Source organism: Pholcus phalangioides, unplaced genomic scaffold (assembly GCF_987345545.1).
Source record: "Pholcus phalangioides strain wild (caught in Gottingen) unplaced genomic scaffold, Ppha-v1.0 ptg000003l_1, whole genome shotgun sequence".
In the NCBI taxonomy this organism is placed as follows: domain Eukaryota; kingdom Metazoa; phylum Arthropoda; class Arachnida; order Araneae; family Pholcidae; genus Pholcus; species Pholcus phalangioides.
In genome coordinates, this window is record NW_028301596.1 from 37,939,139 (window position 1) to 37,955,246 (window position 16,108).

Sequence of the window (16,108 nt, forward strand, 5' to 3'; positions counted from 1 at the left end):
GGTATAACATAGGATACCATAGGTTAGATTGCGTTGGGGACGATGGGAGGAAAAAATTTTTGAAAAAGGGGGCGATGGGAGAAAAAAAGGTTGGAAAACTATAATATACACTATATGCAGTATGAATACATACCTTACGCTTTCAAAATGAGCAAAACATTAACGTAAAACCTAACTTGAATTCTTACAAAAATCAATTAAACTTATTCGAGTGATAATTGATAACGCAAATGTCAAAAGATAGGTATAAGATGAAAAAGAGTCGGAACTCACAGGTTTTAGTTTTTCAAAGTCCTTTATGTAGATGAACGAGGGTTTCTCCGTTTTATCCCTCTTCCGCGACGCAATGTTCCTCCATTTGCGCTCTAACCCACACAAAAAAACCAATCCGGTTTTATAGGTGTGGCTAGCAAGGCGCAGGAGATTTTAATGGTCGATTTTGCGTAGGGGCACCCCAAAATCGGTTTTTGTGCTTGCTTGTAATCCGGAGAATCATCATGCATTAATTTTTAACTAGTCCAATTAGAACGGAAATGTCAAGAGTCTACCGTAAGTCTCAAAATATCGTTGCAACTATGAAAACTATAAGTTTGGTCGATATGTAATTATGGTATTAATTAATTAAAAATACAACAATTTCATTCTCGTTGCATCATATAACCCTGGGCGGATCATGTGATCTCTTGAATACTGTTTTTTGTGTGTTTGTTTATGTGTTGAATGAATTTCAATTTCATGATCTGAAAATTTTATCCCTCACCTTCAGGATCACCACCACTCTGTTCAATCTTGACGTAAGATTCAACATTCTATTTTCATCTAGAAACTGAGTTCAAAACACATATAAATTATTATAAAGAAAATTACTGAGATTAAAAATATATATGCATTCACACACACACACACAGAAAATAATAATTTCATAATTGATGAAAATTTCTAACTATAAAGCAATGGTGAAATATTTCAAGGATCAAAGGAAGAAATCATTTTACAATTATTTGAAATAATTTCATGGAATTGAAATTAATCAAAATTTTTTTCAGAATCGGTGAAAGAAATAATCTCTCATCAATAAATAGAAATTTTCAACAGTTTGAAAATTCAAATCTTCTACTTTGAGCCCCGTTACCTCATCTGTTTGTCCACAACGTACACAACCTCGGTCATGCTTGCGCAGTGCATTAATCATTGTTTTATCTCAATTTCATCTTGGAATATTAGAATCATATGACTATGTGATTTGGTGACCCGCGGGCTTTGTGAGAAGTTTCAACTCAGCCCGCAATGTGTGAAAGGTTGAAAAACCCCACCAAAGAAACTGGAAGCCTTAACCCTTACAGCGGCGATCCCGAGATATCTCGGATTCTTAGAACTCTCTCAAAACGGCAACCCGTCGAAAATGACGCGTGTGCCCTTTTCCGGACCCTGTATGTCGGGGGGAGGGGGGTGCACTAACACCGCTGGCCAAATACGACCCACCAAGGGGTTCCATCCGGCCCGCGAAAGTTGTTCCGGTACAAAATTATCAGCACACACTACACAATAAAAGCTAACCATATTTCCTTCATTGGAAAAAAAAACTGGTAAAGTTGCCAATCACAGCCAAAAAAAAAAAATGTCAAAGGCAAGTAAACTTGCTAATTACAACCAAAAAATTGTTTAAAGCAAGTAATGGTGCCAAATAAAGTCAAAAACTGTCTAAGGCAAGTAATGGTGCCACTTACAGTCAAAAAAATTGTCGAAAGCAAGTGAATTTGCCAATGACTGGAAAAAACATTGCCAAAGGCATTAATTTAAGTCACGAAAATAATCTTAATTTCCGATTCTAAAAACTCAAATAAGCCTCGTTGAAAATAAGGAACATGTAGAAGTCGGGACGAACAAAGTTACTAGAATGTCCCATAAGATACAGATGATATTGCTACCCTATATAACGAATTTCCGGACCGCGAGCGGCAGAATCACCGCATATCTTTCCCGCGGACTGAAAAGGTTGTGCAGTGTGCATCCTCCCGGTAGTTGAAATATATCTGAAGATACACACACACGTGCGACACGGCTGCAGTGAAACATAAGAAAATAAGGACTAATAGATATAAAAATAAATTGATTCACCTCATCACCAAACAGCAACTTCAATGAATCTAGCTCGAATATGATCTGTTTGAACCATAACTCATAAGCTGGAAAAATAATGCACGAAAACGAGTTCAGAAAAAACAAACAATACTAAATACTATTACTATAAGGGTGGATCAAACAGAATAGGTGTTGTAATTCGGTTTATTTTTGTATGAGTGTTGCGAAACGTTGTGTAGAGATAAAGCGGAAGGGGGTAAGAAAGGCAACCCCCTCCGGCTGAACCAAAGCCGCTTGGGGCAGCTTTGGGCTGAACTAATTTGCCATAGGTAGTCAAGCAGAATCACGTGATGTCTGCTGGCGGTCGGTCGACAGTGTCGTCCAACAGGCAATCGGTTGTTGTTGTTTTTTTCTTCTGCGTCTGCGGAAAGTTTGCCAGTAAAGAAGAGCAACGTGGTTTTATTCGTTCTTTAGTGGCAGAAGATGATGGGTCTCTTTCTCTGTCTCTGTCTCACGAAGTGTATCGGCGGCGAACGAAGACAGTTTACAGTGAACATGCAATGTCTTTGACTCATATGCAGGACTGGCACAAGCGTTTTCACGAAAGACGAGAACCTTTGAATGATGATATGTGACTTGGTCAAAGCCAACTCGTAATCACGAACGCGTTGGTAAAAGAAGTCGGCCAGATAACCAACCCAAATAGACACACGCACAATAAGGGGCATCAGCAAGGTGGGAGTGTGTTTCGGGTTTCGGTTCCGTTCATACCATCATTGCATCCAGACCAATCTCGACCCCTGCTCTATTCCGCACAGGGAATATAAGCTGATTTGCCACAAAGGCAGCGTTAAGATGGAATTCCATCAACGCAGGAAAATCTCCACTACAGGAAAGTCAGTGCACAGTAGAAATGCTTATGCCAGTTCCGCATACGATTCAATGACAGTGCATGTTAACCGTACAATGCTTTACTCCAACATCTTCTGCCACTAAAAAAAAGAACACCACGTTGATCTTCTTTACTCGCAAACCTTCAGCAGATGCAGATGGAAAAAAAAACCATCCAACCTAGTAGACTATACTGTCGTCCGACTGTCAGCATATATCACGTGATTCCTCGCAACTACCTAGGGCAAATTGTTTCCACAGTTGGAGTTGCCTCCTTCACCCCCCCCCCTTCACTATACAAATACCCCCCCTCATTATACAAAATTTCGGCTCACTCATACAAAAATAAACCAAGTTATAACAACTGTTCCGTTTTCATTTGATCCCCCCTTAAGGAAATTGTATTGTTAGGGAGAAATTTGTTTCTTGATTATTTAAATAAACATAGTGACACAGGGATAAAAGATGCCGGAAGTGAATGGAAATTAATGTAAGTGCTGTGTCAACCGATGAAAAATTGTCCCCTCTTTAGAAAACTTTCTCTCTCATATTTGCATTTATTCCGAACATAAAGTCGTCTTTAAAAATTTATTAGAAAGTCTTGGTACGAATATTTTGATTAATGTTCCCCGCTCAAAATGATAATTTAATTCTTCGCGGAGGAAAAATCTTTAGAAAAATGTGGAAATGATGATCTCCGGGAAGAGATGAAAAAACATTTTCTGTTTTGTTTGGGTATTATTTGTAGATATGAATGACTTCATATGAAGTGTAGCTTTCCTTTCATGTTTTTAAGGATATCCATATTTGCATCACACTCATTACCTGACTATCTAGATTTGGTTTGATCAAAAAATTAAAAAAACTGTTGTTTGGATTCAAACATATTTTTTTCAACCCCCTCTACTATCACGAACGAAATATTTCGTCCAAACACGAGTAGAATATAGTTAATTAATTTCTCTGTGTTCTTTTCTCTCTCTTCATCATCACGAAGTTTTATTGTAACCCTTTGAATCGATGTGTTTTTTTTTCGTCCTCGTTTTTTCTTTTCTCCTGTGTTAATAATTTCCCCCCCCCCCATGTGTATCTTTTTTATCATGTACATGTGAGAGCGAAAGAGATCACGCAAAGGATTACTCTTATCTGCTTATCTGTTATTACATACTATTTTCCGTTTTCTATTTTTTTTCTATCTACTTCATCTTCTTTTTTCTAACGTGCAGTTAGGTTAGGACAAGGTTACCAGATTTATCGCTGATTCGTCAAATAGAGATGATCCAGATTTGTTGCCAAAAGATTGTAAATGAAGAGGGTTAACCGTCCATATTTCTTACGCCAAAGAAGCAATTTATTATTACCCCTTTTTTTGCCTGCTTCACTGAAAAACGTTCCATTTCCCATTGAATCTATAAAGCCACATGAAATCCATGCAGTCTTGCCAACTCAAAATGAGTCACGTAAAATGCCGAACCCTTTACGTATTTGCGTGAATGTTGTGTTGAAAAAAATTCCCACTAATTCATCGCATTTGCGGTCTCTTTACTTCAATCTGTATTTTCATAAATAACACAGATACGGCTCCAAAAACTTCAGTACGAGCTAGAATCGATGTGGGAAAAGGGAAGAGAGGACCATCCATATATAACGTAGACAGGGAAGATAATCATATCTCCTGAAGCAGAGAGAGAGAGAGAGAGAGAGAAATCAACGGTCTCAAGTATTCACAATTAAGAATCCTACGTTTGGGCCGTAATTATCCCTGAATTTATAACCGAAATATGATGTGCAATTTGAAAATTTTTCTCACCCTCTTTTTCCCCCACTATAATTCCACCAAGTGCATCGTCAACGTGCTCATTTATTTTAATAATCCATCTAAAGATCATTTGGTTGTTATCTGTAATGAATCTTTAATAACCACGTCTTCTCATTCAATTTATATTGAGTTATACAGTATTGCCGTTCATTACGGGTATTATGTTACCCCAAATATATCCAGAGAATCATTCAAATGCAAGTCTAGTAAATTATCATTACCCGTCCGGAGGGAATCGCATTGCCCATGTTATCCGCGTGTTACGTAATATGGCAGAACAGAGAACGTTGTGTTATTATTATTTGTATCCATTGCATCGATCATTAACTGATCAAATTCGAATGATTACATATTGCGTAATGGATGAAACAAGGGTGTTCGTTATAGACTCTTTGCTCCAGGATGAGATTCGCATTTCATGTATTATTATGATCTGCCTGAGACATGATTTGTGACTCAATCTCAATGTGTGGTTGGCTTTTCATGCTCAAGGTATTAATGACACGGGTCTACAAAGAAAAACTACTTTTTGAAAACTTCTTTAGCTTGGATTTTAACTGATTTTAATGTTATTTCCATCGTTGATTCCTAAAATAAAATCATTTTTCTATCACATGCGGTTTTTACACAAAACCATTTCAGATTTGGGGAGGGAGTAACTAAATAAAATTATTTGACATTTTTTTATTTTATCACCTCATAAATACAAAATATTTTCGGCAATGGTTTTGTAAGATGCATATTATTATGTATTACAATTGAAATTTAATTTTCACTTTATGTTAAAAACTAGAGCCAATCTGACAAACTATATGCCAATTTGGAATCAGCATCCTAAAGTCACCCTATAATCAGTGAAATATTTACGGCAATAAAATGAATGTTCAGCAGTCATCAATTCAAGATTTTCATAGCACTCTCGTAATTGAAATGAATACCTAACAGGGGTATACAAAGAAGCATACCTATTTCCATTATTTAATACTACTTATAAGACTTCTTTTTGATGAATCAATAATTAATTAATATTAAATTGATAATTTTAAATTAAAATAATTTAAAATTTTAATAATTTTAATTTTAAATTATTTAAAATTGAGTTTGAAATTTAAATAATTTCAATTTTTAGATTTAAAAATGATAAATATTTATAGATTTTAAACACCAATAATTATTGAATACATTTAATAAGTTCATACCGTTGCTCCTAAATATATAAAATCCGTACACGATAAAACCTGTCCTCCTAACCAGAAGAGATCATGGCCCACCGCTCTCTCTCAATGAAGAGACTTTAGCAGGTGGTCGAAGAAGACATGAAGAAGCTATGCATGTACATGTTGTGAACCTAACGTGAAGTCGTTTTCTTTGTATAGTGCTACCATCTGCCGTCAGTTTTTCTAACCATGAGTGAAGTGGAATGATTGAATAATTGTATTGTTCTAGGCCTGTTGCTCTCTGTAGCGAGACTTCGCGCCATGAAGTTGGGAACCAAAGATAGCCAACTTCAGCCAACCAGTGTGGCAATGGTGGGGATTAGATGCACATTAGGCCTGTAATCGGTGAGAAAACTGTACGTTATGGGATTTTTTCCCCTATTTTTCCAGTAATCAGCATTCAAAAAACTATATGTAAAGAACCACTCTAATTATATTTAAGAAAGTTTTTCCCCCACGCAGACCTATGTAATTACTGCCTTTGGAAAAATCATTGTGAATATAATCAACCACCTATTTTTTATTGATCATCCAAAACAGAAATCATAAAATGAGATTTTCTTTTTTTTAGAAATTACATATTACCTTGATGCGTAATGATGAACAAATGCTCATCATGGACAGTCTGGCCAGCATATATGTCAGAGGCAAGTTTCTGGCTTGTCAGTAACTTATCCAACTGTAAGTAAAAACACACATAATCATGAATTGCTGATAAAGCGATATCATTAGATAAATCTTCCTCAATTATTTATTTCGAAGCTACATTTGCATACGCAGCTTATGACTGAGGGTACTCGACCTTTTAGGGGTCATTCAAGTACTGTACACCCACGCTGATTTGGCCTCTGGCTACGTCATGAAACGTCACGATGGGCGATTCCATTTATCTTCTTTCGGTAAAAAGGTCGCAGGGAAAAGGAGCAGGTTGGTATTTTCCGTTGGCGTCTTTTGCGCTATCTTTAGCAAGTTTTTTTCTTCCCCTTTTTCCCCCCGTTTCCCCTCCATGCAAAATGAACCCTTCCTTCGCGCGTCAAGGTCAGAGGCCAACTCAGTATGGGTATACAATATTATGTCAGCATCGATGTGGGGGCGGAGAGTTACTTGTTTGCTGACTTTTAATAGCAAGAGGAGGGGGGGGGGGTTGAATGATCTTAGTGGGATTGAGTCATCATCCACCCTTTATAAAAATATTAAATATTCTTTGCGACATCTTACTGGGTGTGCAAAAATGAGAAAAACCTTTCGCTAATTTGTGGGTACCTGAACTAACATTCTCCCTGTTGATAAGTCCTCTACAAAGCCACTTTAGTGACCTCTAATCTAAACAAACAAAATTATGATTGAAACAGTAATTTTCCGGATATTATGCTGAGGTGAGCTCGGAAATAAAAGTCATCACGTCTCCGCCGGGACTCGAACCCAGGCCCTCTTGCATACCGGGCAAGCATGCTACCATCTACACCACTGGAGACACATAAATCTGCCTTCCTAATTTCACGCACTCTGTCGTGAGGCGCTGAAGTAGAGGCAGTAGTAGCCTCTCTTAACTTCAGGAAATGGCCCCCGGGTGGGACGGTTTAGACAGATATAGATGGCTTTTTTCTCAGCCAGAGATATCAAGGAAACAGTAATCTTCCGGATATTATGCTGAGGTGAGCTCGGAAAGAAAAGTCATCACGTCTCCGCCGGGACTCGAACCCAGGAGACTTTCATTTTAAATTCTCTACCTATCCACTTAAATTTCTTCCATTACAATCCATTTCAATTTAATTCCATTTGAATGTGTCTACGTTTAAACCTAAGTATTAAATGCTATTTACTTCTTGAATTGAATCACAATTACAATGAGTTTGCAAAGGGGTTAGGGGTGTTACACACCATCAAGGGTGTTAAATTTAAGATTAAAACGTAAATCAATTTGTATAGAATCTAAATTAACGTATCTAGTTTTTTGTAAATTTAATTTTTAATCATTATCGTTTTTGAATTAATATGAAATCGTGGTTAATATGATTCTTAAGATTGTCAAGATCATCACATAAGCACAATAATACAGAATCACCGGCATAAGTGATTATGGAACAGCGAAATTTCAAATTACATGAATCATTAATGAATATCAGAAAAATTCAAGGACCCCCTAATATAGATGCTTGTGAGAATCCTCTATTTATTTGAATATAATTACTGAAATTTCCCTATATTTTGACTCTTTGTTCTTTATTTGATGAACATGAGGCGAACCAATTTAATGTATGACCTCGAATACCAGCTGACTTAAGGTTTTTGAATGAGAATATAATGGTTTACATTGTCACAAAAGCCTTCGAAATACCTAAAAGTATTGCAACAGTAAACTTGCTCTTGTCTATGATATTACACATAAATTTAGAGAAAGTCAAAAGGGCATTTCCATTACCATGTTCTTTTATAAAACCAAATTGACTTTCAGCAAATAAATTTGTAGAATACCAAAAAAATTATATATTCTAGTTAAAAAGAATTTTTTTCAATAAGTTTAGAAAAAAAAAATCAGTGCAGTTGAAATAGGCCTATAATTCAGCAGAGAATTTTCATCGCCATTTTTAAAACCAGCAGTAACAGTGGCTCATTTCAATGACGTATTAATGAACTTTGAGATGAAGGCAACATTATTTACAGAAAACTCTCTAATGAAATATATATTAATTCCATCATAGTCATAGGAATTACTTTTACAGAAATAATTTATAGTGTTATCTACCTCAAGATCGACTCCATCCAAAAAAGAAAAGGAATTTATGGTTGACGAGAAAAAGATTGTATTCTTTAAAATCGATCATTACCAAATAATGACGCATTTGCGGTTTATATTATCAAAATGGGTATTGAATTGATTTGCAAGTTCAAGACTAGAAGCAGAATCTGGCAAAATGATGGCTTTATTTTGGTTTTTGACAATACTGCTTTAATAAACTGCCTTTTTTTTGTTTGTTTGTATCGCATTTCATAAACTGCTGCTTGTAATATTCATTTCTAATTAATTTAATACGCGTTTTAAGCTCATTAGCTGTTTATTGGTACACTGTTCTACAGATTTTGTCAAAAGAATGTTTCCGCATTTTTCATACAATATTTTCATTTCTATGAACAGCAATTCGTTTGTTATCAAATTATTATTAAATTTATGTGTTCTTTATTTCAGGGCGATATTTTTAATAGAGTTCAAATTCACAGTTACTACATCAATTAAGAAATCGAGGATAAGTCCTTTTCTCGAGTTCAATCGTAAAACTCTGGATGTGTTTCATTCTTTAAAGATACACAAGATTCCATTTCTTCGCGAGAAATGCTCGCATGGCCGCACTGTAACCGCCACACACATAAAATGGAAACTTCGTTGAAACGCCAAGCATTTTAGTGATCAAATCTCTACTGGATCCGAGCACGTGGCACTTTTTGTCAAGGTCGGATCTTGAATCTTGTGAACGAAGCGGCCGCAGAAGTCAAAATCTCGAAATATCATTCGCTTTCACTTGAAAAATTTCCGGAATGGGCCCTGCACTTTAACCTTATTAAACGATGTAATTAAATGAATGGAGTTCAGATACTTATATGACACTGACAATTATTTGAGCCTATTAATGAAAAATAAGCCACCGAACTACTTTAAAATTAATAAAAATGAAGAGCCAACGCGGTTCGCTGTTGCCAATCGCTCCAATTTCACTCACTCGCTACTAAAGCGGTTGTGGTTGAACGCGATTTGTTTTTCTTCAGACAAACGTAATGAAAAGAAAATTTAACAATAACAAGAAAATCTACGAATAATCTAGTTAATTAGAATAAATAAATTACAATAATCACATCTTTGTGAAACGTGACTAATGGTGTGTCTTGGAATAAAATTTGGTTTTGACTCCCCCGTCCCTTCTAGAATGTCCGACCACGAGCCACCACTTCATCACAATTCATGAAAATCTTGATTGTAAATAAAGCTGAACATTATCCTTCATGTTCCCGAGAGAGTTCATGTTTCATTTCATTCCAAGTGTAATGTTTTCTTCAAATCTTTAGGGTTTAGCCTAATTCGAGCTAGCAAGTGTCCAGCATTATAATTGTGCTGGCCATGCATCATTTTTATCTCACATATAGTTAATAACAGTTAATAACCGTGGAAAGGCTGGCAGAGTGCACTAATCAGGGTGAGCAAACACTAAATTTTTCAAACTATATTAACTTACTTGAAAGTTAAATATTTTTAATAGAAATTAGGCTCGACGCGACGTAAAAAAATTCACCAGACGCTCGTCATGAGCTTCTGAACGAATTACTGACAAGTGTCGAGGTGTAACCGCGTTTCGAAAAATATCATTGAATTGGAAATTATATTGAATTACCTGCAGGTACTCCCCGTACAGCATCCTTCCACCATTCTCTATCTTCTTCGAGTTCCCATTGACGTTGTCGCATTCTTCTATACGAGAGTTAACACTGGAATTTTCAAAATAGAGATATTTGATAGATTTACCGGTGCATATTTTCACCTCGAACATATATATTTGTGATGTTCGATTTTTCTAAATTAAGTCATCACACAGTTGGTGAACTTTTCCTTATATTTTGTAAATCCTATTAGATATAATCAAATGAAAAGGTGGAGAGAGCTTATAGGGAAATATATATCGGCTATACAAAAATTTGACGGCATATTTTTAAATATCTGAATTTGTTCATTTTGTACCGCGCAATGAAGATAATGATACGATTCCATTACATCAACATGGCATTACACGTTCGGAGTTTTATTTTTTAGCCTTAGAGTATTACTAATAGGCTAGAGATCCGATTCCTGCACACAGCCTTGAGCTTGGCCATCCAAAGAACCACTGCTATTTAATTTCTTTAACGTGGAAACAACGCAATATTCACAATTAACAAAATGTCTGCTCTAAAAAAAACTTTTTCTGATATACATATACACTGAAGAGCCAAAAAAACTGGTACACCTACCTAATATCGTGTAAGGCCCCCGCGAGCCCGCAGAAGTGCCCCAACACGACGTGGCATGAACTCGACTAATGTCTGAAGTAGTGCTGGAGGTAATTGACACCATGAATCCTGCAGGGCTGTCCATAAATCAGTAGGAGTAAGAGGGGGTGGAGATCTCTTCTGAACAGCACGTTGCAAGGCATCCCAGATATGTTCAATAATGTTCATGTCTGGGGATTTAGGTGGCCAGCGGAAGTGTCTGAAGTCAGAAGAGTGTTCCTGGAGCCACTTTGTAGCAATTCTGGGCGTGTGGGGTGTCGCATTGTCCTGCTGAAATTGTCCAAGTCCGTCGGAATGCACAATGGACATGAATGGGTGCAGGTGATCAGACAGGATGCATACTTACCTGTCCCCTGTCAGAGTCGTATCTAGACGTATCAGGGGTCCCATATCACGCCAACTGCACACGCCCCATACCATCACAGAGCCTCCACCAGCTTGAACAGTCCCCTGTTGACATGTAGGGTCCATGGATTCATGAGGTTGTCTCCATACCCGTACACGTCCATCAGCTCGAAGCACTTTGTATCGGGCAGTCATCAAGGGTACATGAGTGAGCCTTCGGCTCCGAAAGCCCATATCGAAGATGTTTCGTTGAATGGTTTGCACGCTGACACTTGTTGATGGCCCAGCATTGAAATCTGCAGCAATTTGTGGAAGGGTTGCACGTCTGTCACGTTTAATGATTCTCGTCAGTCGTCGTTGGTCCCGTTCTTGCATGATCTTTTTCCGACCGCAGCGATGTCGTAGATTTAATTTTTCACCGGATTCCCGATATTCACGGTACACTCGTGAAATGGTCGTACGTGAAAATCCAGATTTTATCGCTACCTCGGAGATGCTATGTCCCATCTCTCGGGCGCCGACTATAACACCACGTTCAAACTCACGTAAATCTCGATAACCTGCCATTGTAGCAGCAGTAACCGATCTAACAACTATGCCAGACACTTGTTGTGTTATATAGGCGTTTTTTGGCTCTTCAGTTTATATATATATATATATATATATATATATATATATATATATTCCTGTTATCTTGTGTCTTTTGTGTTGATGCGTGTTTGTTAGGCCGGTATTACACTATAAAATTTTGATAAAATCCCTTTTATAAAACTTGAAAAATCTAACCAATAAGGTTATTGGTTACAAATGCAACCGGCGACCTTATTGGCTGCATTTTTCAAGTTTTATAAAAGGACTTTTACCAAACTTTTTTAGTGTAACACCGGCCTTAGTTATAAAATCAGTTAAAATAATTTTGTGCCAGTGCGCGAAGTTGATCTTCAACCAAGGCCTTTAAACCAAAGGTGCTCAACGTTTTAGGAGAAAGCGGGCAACTTGATTGGTTTAAAATGTGTCACTGATAACCTGAGTGATCTGTAAATATGTCGCGTTTAACTTAAGTGATCGGGGAAATGCGCCGAGGGACACTTAGGTGATTTATATCTGCGCCACTGGTAACTCAAGTGATCTGTAGATACGCCATGGGTCACTCAAGCGAACTATAAATAAGAAGTAGGTCACTTGAGGGATTCGGAACTGTGTCGTGGGTCATCCAAGTGATCGGGGGATGTGCCGCATGCTACTTAGGTGCTCTGGAGCTGGACCACTGGCCACTTAGGTGTTCTAGAACTGTGCCGCTGATGGATCTATAAATGCACCACTTAATTCAGTTTCATAAAATCAGGTTTGACGTCGTGGGCCACCTCAAATGACTCCGAGGGCCACATTGACGAGTGAGCCATAGTTTGAACATATATGCTTCATACATATGTATGTGTGTGTGTGTATATATGTATATGTATACATATATAGACATACCCCATGTATATAATATCCTAAAATATATTTTTCCGCAATATTTCGAAATTGGGTTCGTTTCTCAATACTGTATTCATTTATTGCTTTCAGAATACATGAATACAAAGGGCACACACACACACACACACACATACGGGGGGGGTATCACCTTCTTCAGACGCACATTCACATTTGCTACATTCCATTGCATCTGAAGCCCTCGGGGTTAAAACATTTATAAGTTTTCAATGACGAAGTAGATACGTTTTCGGCTTTCGTGTCAGAATACAGCAGCACGCCCAACTTCCTAAACACAAGAAAATTCGAGAACATAATCCCATTATAAATATTCTATATGGATTTTACTGATCGAGATACCCCGTAAATATTTGATTACCATTGAGAAAATGTTCTCACGAGTGACATGCACCATACTCGCAACCGCAGCTTCGTAATTGAACTTCCTACGCATCAGGGTTGGTGAAAAAAACCAAAAAGCTGGTTTTGTGTTTGGTTTAAACCGGTTTTTTTTGTTTTAACAGCATTTTTACATTTAAAAACAATAGAATAGAAACAATAGGAAATATTGTGTGCGTTTGAGAATTCTTAACGTTATTATTAATATATAAATAAATTATGAAAATAATTATTAATATAAATTATTATATTAATTTATCTATAATAAAGATGTTTTCTCCAGTTGCTTTCAATAGGCTTGATTAGTGGCCGTATTCACCAACACAGTTTAAACTACAATCGCAGGTTAAAGGATTAGCGATCGACACGGATTGGTTAAAATCCTCAATTTAACCAATCCGTTTCGATCTTTAATCCTTTCACCTGCGATTGTAGTTCAAACTGTGTTGGTGAATACGGTCGTTAGACGCTATTTTGCAAAAACTACGATAAAAACTAGGCAAATACAATGTGTTTCATGAAGTATAATTAATGCAGATTAATTAGCAATGATTTACGATATACAGGGTGATTGTAATAAAGTTCTAATTTCAAAACTGTAAACTACCACTGGTCAAAATGACTTAAAAATTTGCAAATTTGAATGTTCCTGAGCCAATGGAATTTTGTATGGCGAAGGGGAAAAAATACTTTATAATGCAAAATATATATAGACGACACAGTACTCATCCAGCACATGGGAAATTCACTCGCAGAATGGATATAATAGCCAGTCAAGGCGAAATGATAATGCAATTAGCATGGCACAATTTCGTAATTCATAGAAACATCACAAAAATTAAGTCATTTAAACAAACAACTACAAGTTACACAAGAAATGTTAAATGTGTTGTCCACCGTGTTCTGGCTGTGAGGTGGAAGAACAAAAGTTCATGTTCAACAGCAGATTAGAGCATGTCACGGAAATGATGCGAATGCGCTTTCAATTCAGCGAAGTTTGCAATTCGACCACTGCACATAATATTCTGGGGTATCCCCGAAGCCAAAATTTGCAAGGGTTCTACTGTAGTAGCGTTCACCTGTCAGGTTAACATAGCGGCCAGGTGTCGTGTCATGTTGTTATTATCAAACTGGTTCTCCTCAGAAGCTGCTTCGCTGGTGTTGCAATGTACATCTTGATAAAAGTTGTGCTGTCCACCAGGGCTGGACAAATCGGGAAAAAAAATGATGTGCCAGACAAATTTGTTAAGACTGGAGCATGTTTTTCTACAAGAAAAACAGTCTTAAGTAACTTTTTTTTACTTTTCCGGGACTTTATGACCCATTCTCATGTTGGAAAGCACATTATTATGAAATCAAAGAAAAATTGTCTCGTACTTACACTTCGTTTTAGCAATGAGGCATATAAAATTTCAGGTGCCAAAACCGATTTTCTAGTCACCCCAGTATTTGGGATTTGTCCATACCAATGGCGCAATGGTAAGATGCTCGTCTTCCACTATGAAGGTTGCTGTCAAAGTCCACGGGTTTGAATCCAGCCAAAAAGAATATCAGAAGCAAGTTCTTTACCATCCGGGCCTGGGGCGATCACCAATAGATGGCGCCTTCATTTCCACCCAACTGCATGGTTGAAAATTTCCGTAAATGGCGATATATGACCGGAATTGGTGTGTGTGGTAAAGTATCCCTGCTATTCACATACTGATGCTGTTGAAGTGCGAAATGATATGGTTGCCAAAACAGATTATACCGCTGGCCAAGTAAAGCATCATCAACTTGTGTGTTAAATTGCTTTCGCCAAAATTTCATTGCTTCATGCAATGGACCCATGAAAATTTTCAAGCCATTCTGACCAGCAGTTCTCATTCGTGTTTTGGAATCAGAACTTTTTAATTATAATCATCCTGTACATAGTTGATTATTTTTTATAAATCACTTACTACTGTACAATCCTAACCAAACGGTGACAGTCCATATTCCAAGGAATTTCTAAGTGAAAATTATTTGCGCAGGGATCACCGGCCATTTCATGAACTGGGCAATTTGGGGCTTTTACTACGGTACAGTAGAACCTTGATTAACTGGGGCTTAGTCAAGAAATGTTGGAAAATCTAAAATGATAATAATTTTTTCAATGTTAAGCCTGGTGGCGGTATACAGTATGCGATGTGCTACTTCCTATGGAAAGAAAATGAAAATATAAAGAAATGAAAACGAGAGGTAAATATAACTACTAGTACACTGGTCGTTGTCCTTAAGGAGCAGCTGGCCTCTTTTTGGATTATAAGACGACCTGCCCTTAACATGACAGTGAAGTCACTACTGTTGCTGCTTCTTTGTGAAGGGGGGAAAAATAGCCTATGAGATAATCACCACCACTATTTATGTGTGATGCAATCCTCATTCATGAATTTGCTTAAGATAGAGCAGTGATTCCCAACGTGGGCGCTAACGTTGTTCGAAAGTTCTAGGGGGCGGTAGAAGCTACGGGTATAACATAGGATCCTATGGTTAGATTGCGTTGGGGGGGGGGGGAGCGATGTGAGAAAAAATTTCTGCAGAAGGGGGCGATGGGATAAAAAAGGTTGGGAAACTATGAGATAGAGCATCAGAATATAGTGCAAAGTTAGAAAATGCAGTAAAAATGAGAAATTTTGATACTGTGTATATTTTTCAGCAACTAAGATAGTTAAAGTGGAAGAAAATTTATATTCAGGTTACTTTTATGAGATTTTTTGAAAAAAAAAAAAACACTTATATCATCTTACACCATTTAAAGATATACTATCAGAATATACCCCAAGGGGCCGTTCAAGTATTACGTAAGCAAATTTTTAGCCATTTT

The 16,108-nt window shown here is 37.2% G+C and overlaps 1 protein-coding gene and 1 non-coding gene across 4 annotated transcripts in view; both read right to left on the minus strand.

Moving 5' to 3' along the window:
• v (Tryptophan 2,3-dioxygenase vermilion) overlaps positions 1–16,108 on the minus strand; it is a 58,137-nt gene that overhangs the window by 37,384 nt on the left and 4,645 nt on the right. The window contains exons 1-5 of one of the 3 annotated variants that reach the window (XM_089247840.1): positions 14,645–14,784; positions 10,392–10,485; positions 6,595–6,688; positions 2,119–2,186; positions 761–826 (exon numbers count right to left, since the gene is read on the minus strand). In XM_089247840.1, coding sequence (XP_089103966.1) covers positions 761–826; positions 2,119–2,186; positions 6,595–6,688; positions 10,392–10,415 — 252 coding nt within the window. In that variant the 5' untranslated portion in view covers positions 10,416–10,485; positions 14,645–14,784. Of the gene's footprint in view, positions 1–760; positions 827–2,118; positions 2,187–6,594; positions 6,689–10,391; positions 10,486–13,243; positions 13,288–14,644; positions 14,785–16,108 lie in introns of those variants that run through there. The other 2 variants (XM_089247832.1, XM_089247823.1) reach the window with 2 other exon arrangements.
• TRNAT-GGU (transfer RNA threonine (anticodon GGU)) lies at positions 7,411–7,484 on the minus strand. The gene has a single exon. It is a non-coding gene; the product is annotated as a tRNA-Thr (tRNA).